General features: G+C 51.6%; 1 protein-coding gene across 2 annotated transcripts; it reads right to left on the bottom strand.

Annotated features, from left to right (window-relative positions):
- Positions 1-3,128: 3,128 nt before the first annotated feature.
- INSIG1 (insulin induced gene 1) lies at positions 3,129-13,701 on the bottom strand. 2 transcript variants are annotated; one of them, XM_065883725.1, is made up of 6 exons: positions 13,622-13,701; positions 12,515-12,947; positions 10,704-10,828; positions 9,312-9,478; positions 8,899-8,998; positions 3,129-3,314 (listed from the first exon to the last, which is right to left on the bottom strand). In XM_065883725.1, exons 2-6 carry the CDS (start codon positions 12,921-12,923, stop codon positions 3,285-3,287), a joined length of 831 nt encoding a protein of 276 aa, XP_065739797.1. In that variant the 5' UTR covers positions 12,924-12,947; positions 13,622-13,701; the 3' UTR covers positions 3,129-3,284. The 2 variants fall into 2 exon arrangements, with proteins under 2 accessions (XP_065739797.1, XP_065739796.1); XM_065883724.1 differs by lacking the exon at positions 13,622-13,701 and having other exon boundaries at positions 3,285-3,314; positions 10,650-10,828; positions 12,515-12,923.
- Between the last annotated feature and the right edge of the window lie 2,763 nt (positions 13,702-16,464).

Here is a 16,464-nt window from a genome sequence, read left to right as displayed (position 1 = left end):
ATCCTGAGCTCCTGTTCACTCAGCCTCGCTTTAGCAGCTGAAGAGACGGGACGCGGAAATCTTTTGTGTACCTTTAGTGAAATGGGATATTCAGCCACCTGCTCACAGACCAGAGCAATTCCAGGAAATGTTTCAGTCCCCGAACTTACTCTGAAACAAGGCTTAGGCCAGTTCAGAGCAGGCATTACCCTGTTAGAGCCTCATAAACTGGATCAATCTCAGGCAAAGTCTTCCAGTCTCTGTGGTGAGGGAAATGTAGCAGCTCTCAGTTTTCCGTACATGAACAGCTCTGTGTTCCATGCAGGAGAAACTTACGGGTCTGGACTGTATTATAAATGTATCGGGTTGAGTGTAACAAGGGGAGGGCTTTCTCTACTGCCATTGCAATGCCATTTCGCGACTGAAAATAACTTTTGCAAAGCTGCGTCGCATAGTTGCCGGGGCGGGCGGGGGTGGGTTCGTGGGGGAGGGTGGGACAGGCGTCCTCTTGTCCCTCTGCTTTCGGGGAAGAGTCAGCGGAACCGAGGACCGCAGCTCAGCTCCAGCCCTGCCTCCCTTCCCAGAAGCCTGTTCTCTTTTCAAGCTTCCCTGTCAACATCGCTCGGGGGAGAGGGCAATTCCAGGGCAATTCCCGCAGCGCCGGGCCCTGGTTCACCTTTGGGACCGTGCGGGTCGTGCAGGATGGCTTATCGGGCCGCTCTGGGTGCCAAACTGCGCACAGTTGTTACTTCTTTAATTAAAGAATCAAACAGCACCCACTCTTCGCTGTCTCGGTGGTGCCCTTCACACCTACCTCCCCTGGTCTGGCACTGGGGCCCCGGGATGAGAGCCTCTGAGGCCAGTTCTGACTCTTGTCCAACCCAGCACCCGGCGCCGGCAGAGCAGGCATTCAGCGGACTTGTGCGGAGGGCAGCGTGTGCGGCGGGGCCCTGACACCTTCGTCACCTGGGGCGGCTCTACATCCGGCAGGGACCGAGGGAAGTGGACCTCGGGCAGGGCGCTGCCCCTCTGCCGTGTGGCCTGCCACTCGCGGCCCCTGGACGTGCTGGCTGTTACTTGGGCTGGATGCTCTTCCCTTTCCCTGGGCTCTGTTTTCTGGGTGTCCAGACCTCCCCCCCTTTCTAGTACAGGGAGAAAGGGCCCTCTCTCCCAGAGAGAGAGGATAGCATTCCTGGGAGAGGACAGAGCAAGGCCCAAGAAGACGCCCAACCTCCCAGGGTCAGTGGGAGGGGCAGGAGGAAGTTAAACTGGGCTAAACTACACGTCACTTTCCACCAGGAGGAAAACGAAGTTTCCCAAGAGGTTGTGTTGAAACTTAGTACATTTTGAAAAGCTATAAAATATTCTTCCATTCCAAATCTGAATATCCTACAGAGAGAATCCCCCGCCTTTTTAAAGAAAAACCCATAAATACGATGGCTGGTTTTGAACCTTTAATAAAAGTAAAAAATGAATGCAAAAGAACACAATGCTGAAAACTTGGTGTGAATGTGGATCCCACTAATGCTCAAACCTGGCGTAGTGCAAAGCGTGTTCACACTAGTTTACATTCTACAGACTCAGATGGCTTTGGTTCATACACTCGCTGTAAAGTATCGGCAACAAAATTCTTCAGATTCACATCTTTTGGCTACATTGTTTCTAACAGGTATAGATTTATTTCCAGTTTGAGAGAAAAAAATACTCACTGTGCATGATCAAGTATATCTGAAAGATTCAATGCCTGCTCTCATCTAATAACTTCTGGTTCTTCATGAATTGCTGATAGCCTCATTGAAAACTCTTTTCACATAGCTGCTTGATTTCAGAAAAATGTGTAAGGGGGTCATTGCAAAGTTCAGAATGATCCTATTTTCTTTTAAACAAAATTCCTCTAAAACAAATTAGCTACAGTAACCTACTCCAGGATATTTTCCTCAAAACAAAACCCAACTGCAACGAGGACCATCACGTGAGGGGAGCTGAGAGCACAGCCCACGGCTGCTGGCAGTGGCTCTGACCTCCAGCTGCTCAGGGGGAAGGAGTCTTTTCATCCAGCCATGTTCACAGAGTGTAAAACAACCAAAACATTTAAATTGCAAAATACAAAAAGGTAAATTTGTGAGTAAAAATTACAAGTTTACTAAACGCACAAAACTGGAGTATTTCAAAGGACCGGCTCAGTGGAGAGCACAGCAACGAAGTAACTGCACAACTGAGAGGGGCTGTTGCTGAATTTTGCCCCCATGCAGCACTGAAATGGAGAACCCTCTGTAACACCTCATACGTTAAAAAAATAAATATTTAAGAGGATACAAGGCTCAGGTTGGTTTTCATATACATTGCACTTGAAGTTGGAGACCCAGTACTTGCAAACTGGGTCTAACAAACATGGTCTATGCCATTAAATGAATACCTTGTGCTCACCACGTCTTTGAGTATTTAGAAACACCAAATGTTTAATACAGTGACGTACGCACTCTTCTTTTTACAAGGCAATCACAGATTGCAAATCCCATAGGGCTGTGGGAAAAAACAGTCATCTCTGTTCTGGAGTATCAAAGAAACAACACACGATTTTGGCTCACTAAGACTGAGACACACGGCAGGCAGGTGCCCCTCCTAGATGATTACGGATTCTGGATAAACTGCATAAATACTGAGGTGGGCATTCCAGCACATCACAGTGCAGAACGATGACCTCTCATTGCCTTCTGCTCTCGGTAAGATTGTCTACATGCGACTCCACGGAGGAATGAAAAGCGCAGCTGTACGCAGGGACACGTGCGCAGCTGCGGGACGGGGCGCCCGGCACTGCCACCCTAAGCTCGCCGCCCCTGCCTTTCTCTTTTTTTACACAACCCTATTTTAGAAATCTTTTGGATAAGTAATATTCCTATTTTATCACACTTCATCTTTGTAAGCACCATCGAGCTCTCCCCTGGGCGCTGATACAAAACCAGAGCTGGTAGTTAGGCTTTAGTTCAAGGCTTGGAAATATGGCAGCTTGCTTTTAATGACACATGAAACCGAATCCTCGGGACCCTGCAGCCGGCCGGCCTGCACTTGGGGCCTCCTGAGCAGACCCAGGCGTGAATGCCGTCAGGCAAGGTGACATCTCAGCACAAGTGGTCATCTTCCCAGTCTGCTGCTCTAAAACAGGTGAACTGCTTTCCAGGAGTCACTTGTACAGTCAGCCCAATCTAAAAAGATTATTGAGGAAAAAAGATAATCTTTGCCACAATCCAGTATCCCAGATTTTCTCCCAGATCTTGCCATTCTTCAGGATCAGTGGGTTTGAAGAGTCAATCGCTATGTGGCTTTTCAGGAACACCCTACATGTAAAAAGAGAAAAAGGAGCGAGAGAATCAGCACTAAATGTATACATATTTTATTTTATTATTATTATTTTTTTGCAGTACGCGGGCCTCTCACTGCTGTGGCCTCTCCCGTTGCGGAGCACAGGCTCCGGATGCACAGGCTCAGTGGCCATGGCCCACGGGCCCAGCCGCTCCGCGGACCGGGGCACGAACCCGTGTCCCCTGCATCGGCAGGCAGACTCTCAACCACTGCGCCACCAGGGAAGCCCAATGTATACATATTTTAATTACCAATTAAGCCGATCCTAAAAAGTGAAAGATAAAAAATTCCTTTGAGTCGGATAAGATGATGGAGACGAGAAATGCGGAGCAGCAGACAAGCTCCAACAACCCCACCGCGGTCCTCTCCCTGTCCGGGGCTAGGAGGGCTAGGAGCCACTGTTTCACCCAGAAAACAGGGCCCATCCCTCTCAGGCGAGGTGGAGGGTGTAACAGCTCAGGAGACGTTTCTACACACGCTTCCTCACTGACCTGTACAGAAATTCAGGGAGGTGAACCCTGCACTTGTCACCGCTGTCCAGGCCCGGCCTGGTCGGTCCTCAGCAGAGGACAGATGTTCCACTGGAGGAGCAGATCCAAGGCCAGATGACCTTCCTGAGGTCACGGGGCTGCATGAGGAGAGACCGCCACGCCTCCTGCCACGGAGCCAGAGCCCCAGCACACGTTCTAACCTCTGGCTTAGCAGCCGGCCGGCCAAGTAGAGTGGGGAGCGGTGTGCAGGGGCAGCTCCGCGCGCTCCCGGGGCGCCCAGCTCCAGCCCTGCACTGCACCCACTCAGGCAGGTGGTCAGCCTCCTGAGTTTGGATTTCCCCATCCCTAAAGCGGGCTGACAAGAGTCCCTACCTCCAGACTGCCGTTACAGGCCTCAGCCGGCAGTGACACTATTTAGCACAACACCTCGAGTGCAACAGAAGCGCTAATTGATGTTGTTATTACTGCCAGCAGCCGCTGGATGGCAAACAGGAAAGGCACACTGAATTCCACGTGCCAGGGAAGCGCACCTGTAACCAGGTGTCCGGGGCCTGGGCCCCAGGACGCAGGGCCACGCTCTTCGCCGTGGCAGCTGGAAGCCTTACTTTTTTTGAGAAAAGACTTTAAGCTACAAACGGCAACAGGTACAGATTCTATAAAATGATGCTACGGACTCACTTTTAAACATGCAGGCTGACAACGAATACCACAAAGAAAAAGCCACTCGGACCATCTAACACTCAAGCAAAGCCAACCTGTAGGTTTGGGGCATGGCTGCCCTTGATGGTAACCATATTTCTTTTAAGGGCAGTGGGAACTGAGAAGGCGCGAGGGGGAGGGATGCAGAGGCGCTGGGACGGTCACCCTCAGAGGGAACAGAGCCACGTCGCACTGGACTCGGGCAGCTCTGGTCACTGTGTTGACCAGCGCCCACCTAAGGTCTCCACCTTCAGACCTTCTTCTTCACTCGAATCACGTCCCACCACAAAAGCCTTACTCGGTGAAGTTTTAAACCAAGAATTCACTCTTAAACGCTGCCCCTAAAATACCACCTCAGATCCGTCTTCTGTCTAAGGGCCCAGCGGCACAGCCAGAGGAAAAGAAATGGGCGGTGCTGACCAATCCCATTTCTAAGGCACTGAGCCATTTCCTGGGTTTTAAGGATGGAAATGAGTTTTCAAATTCTTAACAAAGAATAAGCTCACTTTCACAAATAAGCTGTTAATTTTTTCCCTTTCTTTGAAGGAAGAAAATAAAGACTTGGCTTAAGTATTTTAACTCCTTCTTTAAAAAGAAAATGTTTAACTTGCTCTTTTTAAAGACTTTTTTGGGTGAGAAAGATTCTAGCAAGGTGCCAGCCTGTCCCAGCCTAAACTTTCAAGAGTCCCCAAAGAGAATAAGCGTGAGGTTAACAATTCTTGGACACAAATACACAACAGCAGGGCACACATCCCAGTGTTAGGATGCTCGAGCCTCAGTGGCCCTGGCTTACGTGCTAGGGTCCCCGCAGCCCAGGCCCACGGGACCTCCTCCAGGCGACTGGGATCTGCAACTGCAGTGGCCAGGCAGGTGGAGGAGGGTAGCAGCCACACCTGTGGGTGCTTTTACCGCAGTGTCCTCGCTCCAGCCCGCCACCTGTTGCTGCTTGGTGGGGAAAGCCCGCACAACAAGAGGTCCTGGGGAAGACTGCAGTTGGGCAGGGACACTCAGTGTCACGGGGAGCCACAGTTTTCTAAAACAAAGCTTATTATAAGCGGAGTTTTCATTCTTCAGCTCTGATGTAATCTGAAGCACATTTAATTTCCTACACTTGCAGTTCTCTTCTCGTGAAAAATACAGTTTGGGCTTCACGCACTGGTCTTTTACTGCTGCAGCATGTTTTAGAAAGGCCGCCTGCCAGCCCACGGGAGTGGCAAGAAAGGCAGCATCCTCAGTTCAAGCTGAAGCGGACAGAGGGTTTGCGAAGAGGAGGGGTAGGTTGAAAGGTGCAAGAGTTAGCGGAACTGGGTGCGAAGGCTACACAATTCCTGTTGGACAAAGGTGGGCTTTTTACTAAGATTCTCTACTGCTTTCAGGGTGGATTCGTTTACAGATACTCTGAAGGATGGAAGAAGAGAGAAACAAAAAGGCAGAGACCAGTCTGGACAGACTCAGGGAGGGGCTGCTGGGGTAGGGATGAGAGTCTGGGAGCTCTGGGGGGACTGATGTGCTGCTTTGTCATCCGCAACCCAAGGCCAAGGCTTTGCTCCCAGTAAACGGCACAGGGGCAGAAGGACCAGAGTCCTGCAGTGACCTCCACGTAAAAGATCTCAACAGGGCACAGCAGCAGGTCTGCCCACCTCCTGACACACATGCACTCGCTGCAGAGACCTGTCACAAACTCCTGTGCGCACCCTAGCGCTTCTGCTCATACAAGTGCAGCTGGCCCTTGAACAACACGGGTTTGAACAGCACGGTTCCACTTACATGCGGATGTTTTTCAATAGTAAATGCTACAGCGCTGCGTGGTCTGTGGTTGGCTAAATCCACGGAAGCAGAGGGCTGACTCTACGTCACACTCAGATTTTCAACTTCTTGGAGGGCTGGTGCCCCAATCCACGTGCTCTTCAAAGGTCAACTGTAATGTTTTCATTGTAAATTTTAAAAATGCCAAAGAGAAAAAACCCCAAACTACCTGCAGTTCTCCTTCTCAGAAATCGCCACTTTCGTTCCTTTACACACCCCCTGTCCTGTTCCCTACCCTGGGAGCAAGTGCTGCACGCCTTTGCCAATCCGACTGACCGATCCTTTAAAACTACTTAAACCTGGTTCCTCAATCTCAGGCCTCAAGTAACTCATAGGAGTAAGTCTCCCTCATTCGCTCGCCTGACTTCTGGCAGAAACACAGCTGTGACGTGATGTGCAATCGTTTTGCCTTCATTCACACTGACTGTGCCCTCCGCTGGGTTTGGAAACCTGGAGAAAAGGGACTTAGCTTTTTTCTCCCTTGGAGCAGCCGGCAGCGGGCGCCCGCTACCACATCTGTTCCGAGGACCCATGCTGGACGCAGCAGCCAGAGGGGGAGTTGGTAAAACCAGCTGTGACTGCTCCTCCGGCTGGAAAGGGCCTGCCGTTTCCCCCTTCAGCTGGGATCCAGGCGTAAGGGTTTACATTTTCACGGATGTAAATATGGCAGGCGCGCTGGGCTCGGAGACCCGGGAGGGTGGTTTCCCTTTGATGACCTGGGATGTTCATCACCCTCCTCCAGTATCAAGACACAGCAGTAACGTCCAAATACAAGTTTTTTCCCCAACTTTAAAGAGTGAAAAAGAAGAAAAAGCTTAAGTGGGGAGAATTACAATTATGCCAGCTATCTTAAGTTAGGTTTAAAACTTTCATCTTTTCAAAAACGAAAATGCCTACGACAAGGATGGAATGATCGCTGATAAAACCACCTTCATTCAGCGTCGTGACCAAAGGTGTGATTGTGCCACTCTTGTAAAATAAGTTACCTTCAACCATTTCTAGCTGTTAGGAGCTTGTGCATGATGTGTAGTGTCTACCTCTATCAAAAAAGACCCTTGGGCTTCCCTGGTGGCGCAGTGGTTGAGAGTCTGCCTGCTGATGCAGGGGACACGGGTTCGTGCCCCGGTCCGGGAAGATCCCACATGCCGTGGAGCAGCTGGGCCCGTGAGCCATGGCCGCTGAGCCTGCGCGTCCGGAGCCTGTGCTCCGCAACGGGAGAGGCCACAGTGGTGAGAGGCCCGCGTACCGCAAAAAAAAAAAAAAAAAAAAAGACTAAAGCTGGTTAAAAACCTTCATCATAAATGCATGGCAGCATCAGCCCAGCCTCCCGAATTTATAACCAGCTGGCTGAATGCTGTCAGTTTTAACTCCACGAAGAGTCACGGGGGTTGAAGACAACTTATCTCAAAAGCCTTATTAGGACTCCTCAGCTAAACGGCACTGAAGATAAAAATCCCAAAGCAGTAAGGGATCATAGAGCTGCCTCGTTCTACTCTGAACCGGAAAGGGCTCCAGGGAGCAGCACAGGGGCACCACGAGACTGTGGCCACCGTGAGTGTGAGAAGAGCCAGGTCCTCTGATGCTCATGAGGGGTCGAGAAAGAAAGGTTTTTCAATTGAGTCTTTTCGTTTTGGCAAAAGCAGATCCACACAGAGTCACAAAAGGGTGGAAGGCAAGGATGATTTGGGCTCAGGAACCGGTGGAACACATTACAAATTCTGCCCTTTTGAAATTACTTCCATTTTTATGAAACAGCCAAGCAGCCTTCAAATCTGGCCCTCCCAAGCCACCGTCAGCTGGCACGAATAAACGTCTTGTTTTTAAAAACACCATCTGAGGAACCAAGTCAAGTTTCTGACAAAGCCCCAGAGTGTCTCTGAGAGAAATGGCCCTTATAAGATTCTAGTTTCTTTTTTTTTAGTTCATTTTATTTAAGCCTCGAGTCAAAGTCTATTCAAACTGACAGTCAAATGTCCACATTTCATCAAAGCGCTCAAGTGTCGACCATTAACTCCTGGAAATAACTGCTAAGTCATCCCGACTTCGTTTGTCTTTCTGGCTCTCGGGAAGTGGCTCTGTGCGGGGGTCCCGTTTCTCTCTCTTTAGTTATTAGACAGGGTCCAGGCTGGAGTGCACCTACCCAGGGATGCTGAGCCCCCTCCCAGCCTGGTCCACACTCTCATGGGCCTGGCCTGGGGTCCTTTCCCTAGCATAGCATCATCTGTACCTGCGTGAAGGCGGGGAGGAAACTCATTATAAATCATTCATTTAGCCATTCAGTAACTTTTCTCTGCCAGTTATCACAGGAGCTGCAGTTCATCTGTAACGTGAGTGGAACTCTAGTTCCTTTTAGTGTGCGTTGTGAGCTTACGGTTCCCTGAATCTTTATAATCTAGCAAAGAGTAACCTGGGTATTGCACCTAGTTTTTTTAAATACGCTTTTCTGAATAACTGTTGCGAGTCTCAACTAGATATTTATCAACAGCAACCATAATGTATCACGTACACTCAGCCTGTGAAGCTGGGAACCACAGCTGGGCGCGCAGGTGACAACTGTACGTACCATGGCTAGCTGTCGTCCTATGTTTCCCACGGTCACACCTCCCGAGAAGAAGATGCACGGGAGCCAGGAGCGGATGTACAGAAAGTCCGGGGACGTGTACCTGGAGAGAAGGAGATGTGAGCCCCTGGGTAGCCGGCTCCCCGGCGCAGGTAGGGCAGGCACACGGCACGCCAGCAGCGTCAGCATGTGACATCCACGCTCACCGCCGCTGCTGGGTCTTCCTTTACATTAAATTACGCGTGGTGCATTTTTAACACGTGCATCAACAATAAGCAGCGTTTTTGAGAATTTCATGTCTAAGTTTATGCTATGTAATTACAGAAAAGACATGACATCTTAGCTTAGAAGGTATTTTTTTAAAAAGTTACGTAACAGCTTCCGGACGGAGGTGATATTTGAGAGCCCATGCTTACTGATAGACACCATTGTACACCAGCAGCTGAGTGATCACAGTGGCAAGGAAGGCGATGGTGATCCCAAGCCCAAGGCCACTTCTTGAACGGTCAAATGTCCACCAAAGGCCCAAAGACAGGGCTGCTAACGTCAAGGAGAGCTGAACGTTATTGGCAAAATCCAATTTCTGGCGATGCAGAGTTAAGGAAAAGCGTAACGCTTTTTAATACGGTCAAACCCAAAAAAGCCCCAGGGCCTACAATTATGTGTGCACCACATAATTCTTCATCCATAGAAGCTGCCAGGTGAGCTGCAGAGAGCATCTGTTGGATACAAGGTTACCGTGACCGAGATGACCTGGAACTTCTCTGGGATCCCTGGGTTGAAAACTTGACTTTACAAGTAAGCTTCCTGAAAGCTACATATAAAATTCTGCTGGTATTTCAACCAACAGCATACTTTGCTAGTAAGCCATCTATAGTTCCCCTTTTACTTCTCGTTTTTATTAGTAGGTTGAACTGAGCAAGCCCAGTCTTCGCTCCACGTCTGCAAGAAGACACCTCACCAGGATGGCATCCAACACGACACGGTCGCAGCTGGTGGAGACACGACTGGCTTCCGTCACAACACTGCTTACCAACTGCGGACGAAACAAGTTTGTCAGAGCCCAGACCTCTTATAATACCCTTTTCTGACATTCTTATCATTAAAATCAGGCTAGAGCGGATTTAAGAAGCAGTAACTCTAAAATTAACTTTCTCCAAAAATATAATCTAGTTGTGCTAAAGAAACCATAAATCTTTTGAGACCTGGTAAACCACGGCCCGTCTTCCTGAAGAATGCGCTGTGTACAGACGCGCAGCATGTCTTGTGCGTTCCACCCGTGGACGCCAGCACCTGATCCTGAAGTGAGCCTCCACTAAGAACCCTATTCCAGAGGCCACCACTTCTGACTGGCCCTGGGCCTTGCGTGGTCATGCCAGGGAGGGACAGAGAAGCAGACAGGCTTCTCCTCCACCTTCTGGAAGGATCCGCCAAGAAGAGTGATGCTCTCGCCACTTCTCACTGGGCCACAGGAACCAGGTCTTCACGGTGGAAGGATGTAAGGTAGCAATGTAAAGGGAATTCACAAGGTGAACTCTGAGGATCCAACAGATGCTGCCTGAGAAAGGACTGAATGAGGACGTCCACTGTGTTCCTGGTGTTAACTGTTTCCTGAAATGAACTGAAAGGACTCCAAGAACCGTTATGAGAACTGCTGAGAGTAAACTGAGCAACGTGCTCTGAAATAACATACTCGGAAGAAGATGGTTCAGCTGACTCATGATGCGATATATACTCATTAAAAGTAACGAGACTTTCACCGTGTAACGTAAGAAGCTGCTCTGGACAGCACACCCACTGAAGGATACAGCGCTGGCGTGATTGATACCAACAAAAACTGCCACACAGCGCATCACACTGGCCCACTCCCTCTTAAACTTGTGTGGCTCTCCAAGGCGACTGTCAATGCAGGGGTAAAGCAAGCCGACGACAGCTGTTGAAGAAAGACAAGGCAGCAGCGTTAGAGAACCGGCTGAAAATGATGTGATCTCTGCGTGGCAATTATTAACATATTTTTCAAACCATTCCTTTTCCTAGAAGATTTATCAGCTACAATGTAATATTTGAATTAAAACTAATTTTACATTTTTGTTCTCCTCGAGTACAAACAAACAAAAATCATTGTTTCGAAAAATTTAAAATAAAATCGCAGTTCTTTGGTTTGAAGCACAGAAGGAATGGAGCCAGGGGTTAATTATCCATAAGCAAACTACTTCTGCGCCTACACAGGGGGCCTCCAGTTTGCATCAGTGTTGTTCCATCGTACAGCGGGGAGGGGAGCTTCCACGAGGGCCTTGAGGCCACAGCACCAGTGTGTATAGCCATATACCGATAGGGTTTAGAAAAACAAAGTAGGAGCCTATCTTTCCAAGAACAAAAATGAGAACACTCTCCCCACTGCTTGGTAACCACAGCATCCCTCCCATGACACGTCCCGGCTGGAACACAGCTCTCCACTCCAGCCTCGTGCTGAGAAGGCAACGTGTTTCCACAGCGCAGGGGATACACCCAGACTCCAGCGGGGGAGTAGGCAGAGTTAAGAACAGTGGGCCTGTCACTCAGTTGTGTCCCCTTGGACACGGTTGCTTAACCTTTCTGTAATTCAGTTTCCACGTCTGTAAAATGGAGCTACAGCAGAGTCCTTTTGTAAGGACGAAAGGAAGCAAAACATATAAAAATGCAAGGTAAGCAGTCTATAAACATCAGCTACGAAGCAGACAGGAGGGCATCCCTCCTGTAGCACCGTGGTCACTTAGGTACACGCTTGTTTTGCCCGCCAGACCGGGATGCTTGACAGGGGCAGTCCGCGCACTCTGTGCTGCCAACAGCTGGGAGAGCTGATGCTACAGAAAGCATCTGACAAGTGTTTGCTGGTCAGTGGATGCTGTGTGACCAGAGAAGTACTGTGACCTGAGCTGAGACCAATTCAGCAAGTTTATAAAACCAGCCAAATGACCAAGAAATTCTACTCAAAAAAGACCCAATTTAGACTGCTGTCCACAATTTAGACTGCTAACCCTGGGTCATGTTTTGCGGCTGGCCAGGTGTACTGCAATATGAACTCTGAACAGGGATTTGTTTTCCTTCATCTATGGAGCCCAACGCTTTAGGGGGAAGGCCTGGCTTTGGCACGTTCACGGGCATCCCGAAAAAGGAAGTGTGGGAGGCCGCTCGGGCAGCAGTTCTGCCCACTCGGCCCACGTGACGGTTTGTTTTCAGTTACCCAGCGCTGTAGCATGTTCGCTGGGGCAGCCAATCGCACTGCAGTTCCCTCGCTCACCAGTTCTGCCAGCGGCCAATCGCACAGCTCGCTCGGGATGACAGCTGCGGGCTCCCCCAACACTGTCCTCAGGGCCGGATCAGTAAGAGGGAAGGACCTCGGTCAGCCTGGCACAAGCGTGAAACAGCCAATCATCTCCACACCTGGTCCCCAATCGCTGGGCTTCTTCCAGCCTCCAGAGACTGGCATTGCGGATCACCATCCTCTCCCCCCGCCTCCTTCTCTAAATACAATCACTGGAGATGCACACTTCCCCTCTGCGGATGGTTCGGTTTTCAAATGAACGGTTCTCAGAGGCTGAAAATCGTTCTTAACCAAACATCTTCAGTGTTTACTCACCAGCTGCTGTCCCGCAGCACGGGGGAACCCACCAGGCGGAGGAGAAGATGGTGGCGATGACCTCCTCGGGGAACAGGGTGACGTTCCTTTGGACCTGCAGCAGGTTCAGCACCAGGGCCAGGACCACGCCCACTGAGAACAGCACCAGGCTCCTTTGCAGCAGGTGGTGGTGCCAGCTGGTGATGTGGCCGCTGCTGCCACGGCCTCCCACGCCAGCGCTCACGGGCCTGTGAGCCGGGTCAGTGCCCCGGGCACTGCGGGCCACCAGGGGAGAGGGGCCCGACACTGAGGAGGTGATCATTTCTCCCACTTTGGCCTCCAGCCCTCTGGCACTGGCCCTCAGGTGGCTTCTGTGCTTCGCGCCCTTAGCGCAGGGACCGCTCCAGGGGTGGTCGTCTAGTCTGGGCATCAGCCACCAGTGTGACAGGCTTTCCTAGAAGGAAAAGGGGGTGTGGAGGTGGAACCCCGATCAAGTTCACTTCCAAAGGACATGGCAGGTCCAGGGAGGCCCGGTCAGAGGGAGGGCTCTGCTCGCCTTCATCGCCGGTACGTCCAGGGAAACCCCCAAGGCCCTCGGAGTCAGCCGCTCAGGGGAGCCCACGGGCAGGTACCGCGGGGGAGGGCTGCAAGGACCCTGCCCACACACCCCGCCTGGGAGCTGCACAGGCTGTTTTCAGCGGCAGCCAGATCAGGTACACCTGAGCGTTGAGCGCCCGCCGCAGTGCCCCTCTGCATAAGCCCCGAAGTTCTGGCCCGTCCAGTCCAGAAGTTTTTCAGACCCCGTCCGCCTGCAGGAGGCAGACCCAGCCAGGCTAGCCTGGAGGCCGGCCGCCCAGGACAAGGTGCTGGGGTCCTCCGAACTGACAGGATCACTGGCAGAGCCCACCTGGGGTCGGGGGTGCAGCCCCCCGCTCCGGGACTCGGGCTGGGGTCAGAGCGTGCGCCCAGCCCCGAGGGTCGGTGCCGAGGATCCCAGTGGAAGGCCGTCTCGAGGGGCGGCTGCCGGGGGAGTGGAGGCGCCGGCACCCCGACATCCCCGCCCGGCCCGACACCGGGACCCCACCCCCGCCGCCACCGGCCTGGGTCCCCTCGCTGCGCCTCGCGTACCTGGCTGAGGGGCGCCCGCCCGCGGGCTCGCCGAGGGAGGAGATCGCCGAGGAGCGTCACGGCCCAAACCGCCTGGAGTTGAGCCCGCGGCGTTCAGCTCGCCGCGCAGCTTATAAGGCGGGCGGCGGGGCCCCGGGTCACGTGACCCCGCCCCGGCCCGCCGCCCGCCCCAAGCGCCAGGGGGCGTGGCCACCTCGCGCCCCGCCCCTCCCGCGCGCCCGTCCGCTCGCGGTCTGGTGAGGCGGCCGCGACCAATCGGGGGCGGGCGACCCATATGACGTCATCACACGCCACCGCAGCCCTGCGTCCGGCGCACTGACTTGGGAGCGCGGACGGACGGCGGACAGACGGCGCCGGGGGCCAGACGGGGGGAGCCGGACGGGGGCGGGGGGCCGGACGGGGACGGACTGACGGACGGGGCTGTGGGGGAGGGGACGGACACACCGAAGGGCGGAGCTGGGAGGGGACGACGGGCTGGGGGACCGATGGACGGGAATGCCCGACGGTGGACCGATGCACGGCGCTGCGGGGCTGTGTCGACAGGCTGGGGGACTGACCGACGGACGGGGCCGGGGAGTGGGGCACAGGCTGACGGACGGGGCTGGCCGAGAGCGCCCCGGACCTCGGGCGGGCGGCTCCCCGCGCAGGTTCGGACCGGACGGCGGCGGGAGGGCCGTTTCCAGCAATTGGCAGCCGCGGGCCTGGCGTCGGGTGGTTGAACACCTTAGCCCCCAGACCCTGACGCAGGCGTGGCCCATTCCAAAACTTCCCCAGTGAGGCCTCGCCACCTGGTCACTCTCTGCACCTGCCTGTCACCTGATAATACTCTGATCTCTGTCCCGTGTCCTGCTCCCTGAGGCTCCTGACACTACAGCTAGTAATTTAAAGCGGGTTCGTGTGTGCAGTGACCAGAAGGTGCTGGCATGCGTAGTAAGGGCTCGGAGATATGAGTTGTTTATCGTGTGTGCAAGGATGTGCGTGTTGTTAAGGGTACTTTTATGTTTCCCAGCCACCAGAGTGGTTCTGAAAACTTACGACATAAGATCCTTTATGAAAATGAAAGTGATGAAATTTTCATAAAATAATTTCATCTAGTTTCTAACTATCTTTCCTTTCATGGGAAAACAACCCATCAAAACCACTCATGAAAAAATAAGACGTTGTTTTATCTTGCTGATGTAATATATTTATACCCTGTTTGCCACATGGGTCTCACCATCTAAAGAAGAGGCAGGCTCCTCGGGGACTGAAAACCCACATCTTGTTGAGCAAGGTCGTATTATTAAGATGTCCTTGAAAAACAGTAGAGAAAGTCTATGGTCTTTTGTACTGTCTGCGGGTGAGCAGAGATTGAGAGGAAGTTTGTGCTCTAAATAGCAAATTCTCTCACGGCCAAGAGCCCCTACAGGCTTAGGCAGTGTGAAATACCATATCGTGTGGCATCTTCCACATCAGGGTTTCTGGCTTTATGCCAGAAGGTTAAAAAAAAACCTGAACATCTTCCGGAGGTATCAACATTTCTCAAATTTGATTTGGAGGGTGGGGGTAGGATTCACAAGAATTTCTAATAGTAATCAGGAGACTTCAAGGAAGAGTAATGCTGGCAGTGGATATATTTACTCTCTCAGACCATAGCGGTGTTTCCTTAGGAAACCTGAGAAGCGCTACAAAAGACAGTTGCCTTGTTAGCGTGTTCCTGTTGCCCCAGGGTCAGAACTGGTTTCTCTTCTTTGTCTCCTTTACTTGCCGGCTAGACACAGCCTGATTGTGTGGATGTCCTACCCCCGGTCCATGATGCCAACGTGGCATGAACTTAACCTAATCTTCTACTTCTACGAAAACATAAGAGACTGTTGTCACTGTGGATTATAACCAAAATTGCTCTCCAATGGTTATGTTCAATCGAGACAGCATTTTCTAATAATGTGACTTGTTTTCATTTCTTGAGCCTGACCCAGACAAAGCAGGACTTGGTGGAAAGGAGAGTTCCGTCTTCAGCTCTGCTTGTGGGCAGGCAGGGCCAGGCTTTCCTCTCTCTGCCCTGGTCACAACTATGTACTTTGTTCCCAAAGGTTCAAAGTAGTTTTGACTCCAAGGAATCCAAGAAAGGCTTGGAGCCTTGAAGAGCCAAGCCTCCAAGAAAGGCTTGGAGCCTTGAAAGGCTCCAAGTGGCCTTTCTCTCTTCTCTCAGGAAGTCTGCATAAGTACATGAAGATATGTTTCTCTGTGTGTGTGTGTCTGTGTGTGTGTGTGCGTATACCTTCACAGTAATGTTGGAACCCACAAAGTTCCAAAAAGCTGCCCAGCTATCAACCAACAGGAAACTGGTCCGATAAATGATGGCACATCAGTACAATGGGATACTGTATAATTGAGAGTCATCCCTTCTTCAACCATCAGAGGACTGTGCTGGGTCTCCCCTACCCCACCCTCAAGTTCAAGTCCCATACACACAGGTTAGGAAGCACTGATATAAATCAAGCTCTTAACCTCATGGAGATGCATATACATCACAGCCTTGACCCTGAAATGTAGGTGTGTCATGGATTCAGTCGGGCAGCACCAGTAGATACAGGAAGCTTTTGCACATCTGCTTTCAAAACCTGGTTTATTCAGATATATGAGGCCCAATAAACCAAGGTGACAGCTCTCTGCTTACCTACTGAACTGCTGTAGACAGGGATTCCGGGCAGCACAGAAATCAGCGTATCTGTCTTCTGGGATCTAAGATAGTTTTCTTCATCTTTTTTCTCTTGCCATTCTGCATGGCCATGCAGACTATCCCAATATCTTTCAATTTCAATGTTCCTTATGTCCAAGTACATATCTTATAAAAAAGCTTT

Source organism: Phocoena phocoena, chromosome 9, assembly GCF_963924675.1.
Source record: "Phocoena phocoena chromosome 9, mPhoPho1.1, whole genome shotgun sequence".
Lineage (NCBI taxonomy): Eukaryota > Metazoa > Chordata > Mammalia > Artiodactyla > Phocoenidae > Phocoena > Phocoena phocoena.
This window is presented reverse-complemented; position numbering and strand designations above follow the sequence as displayed.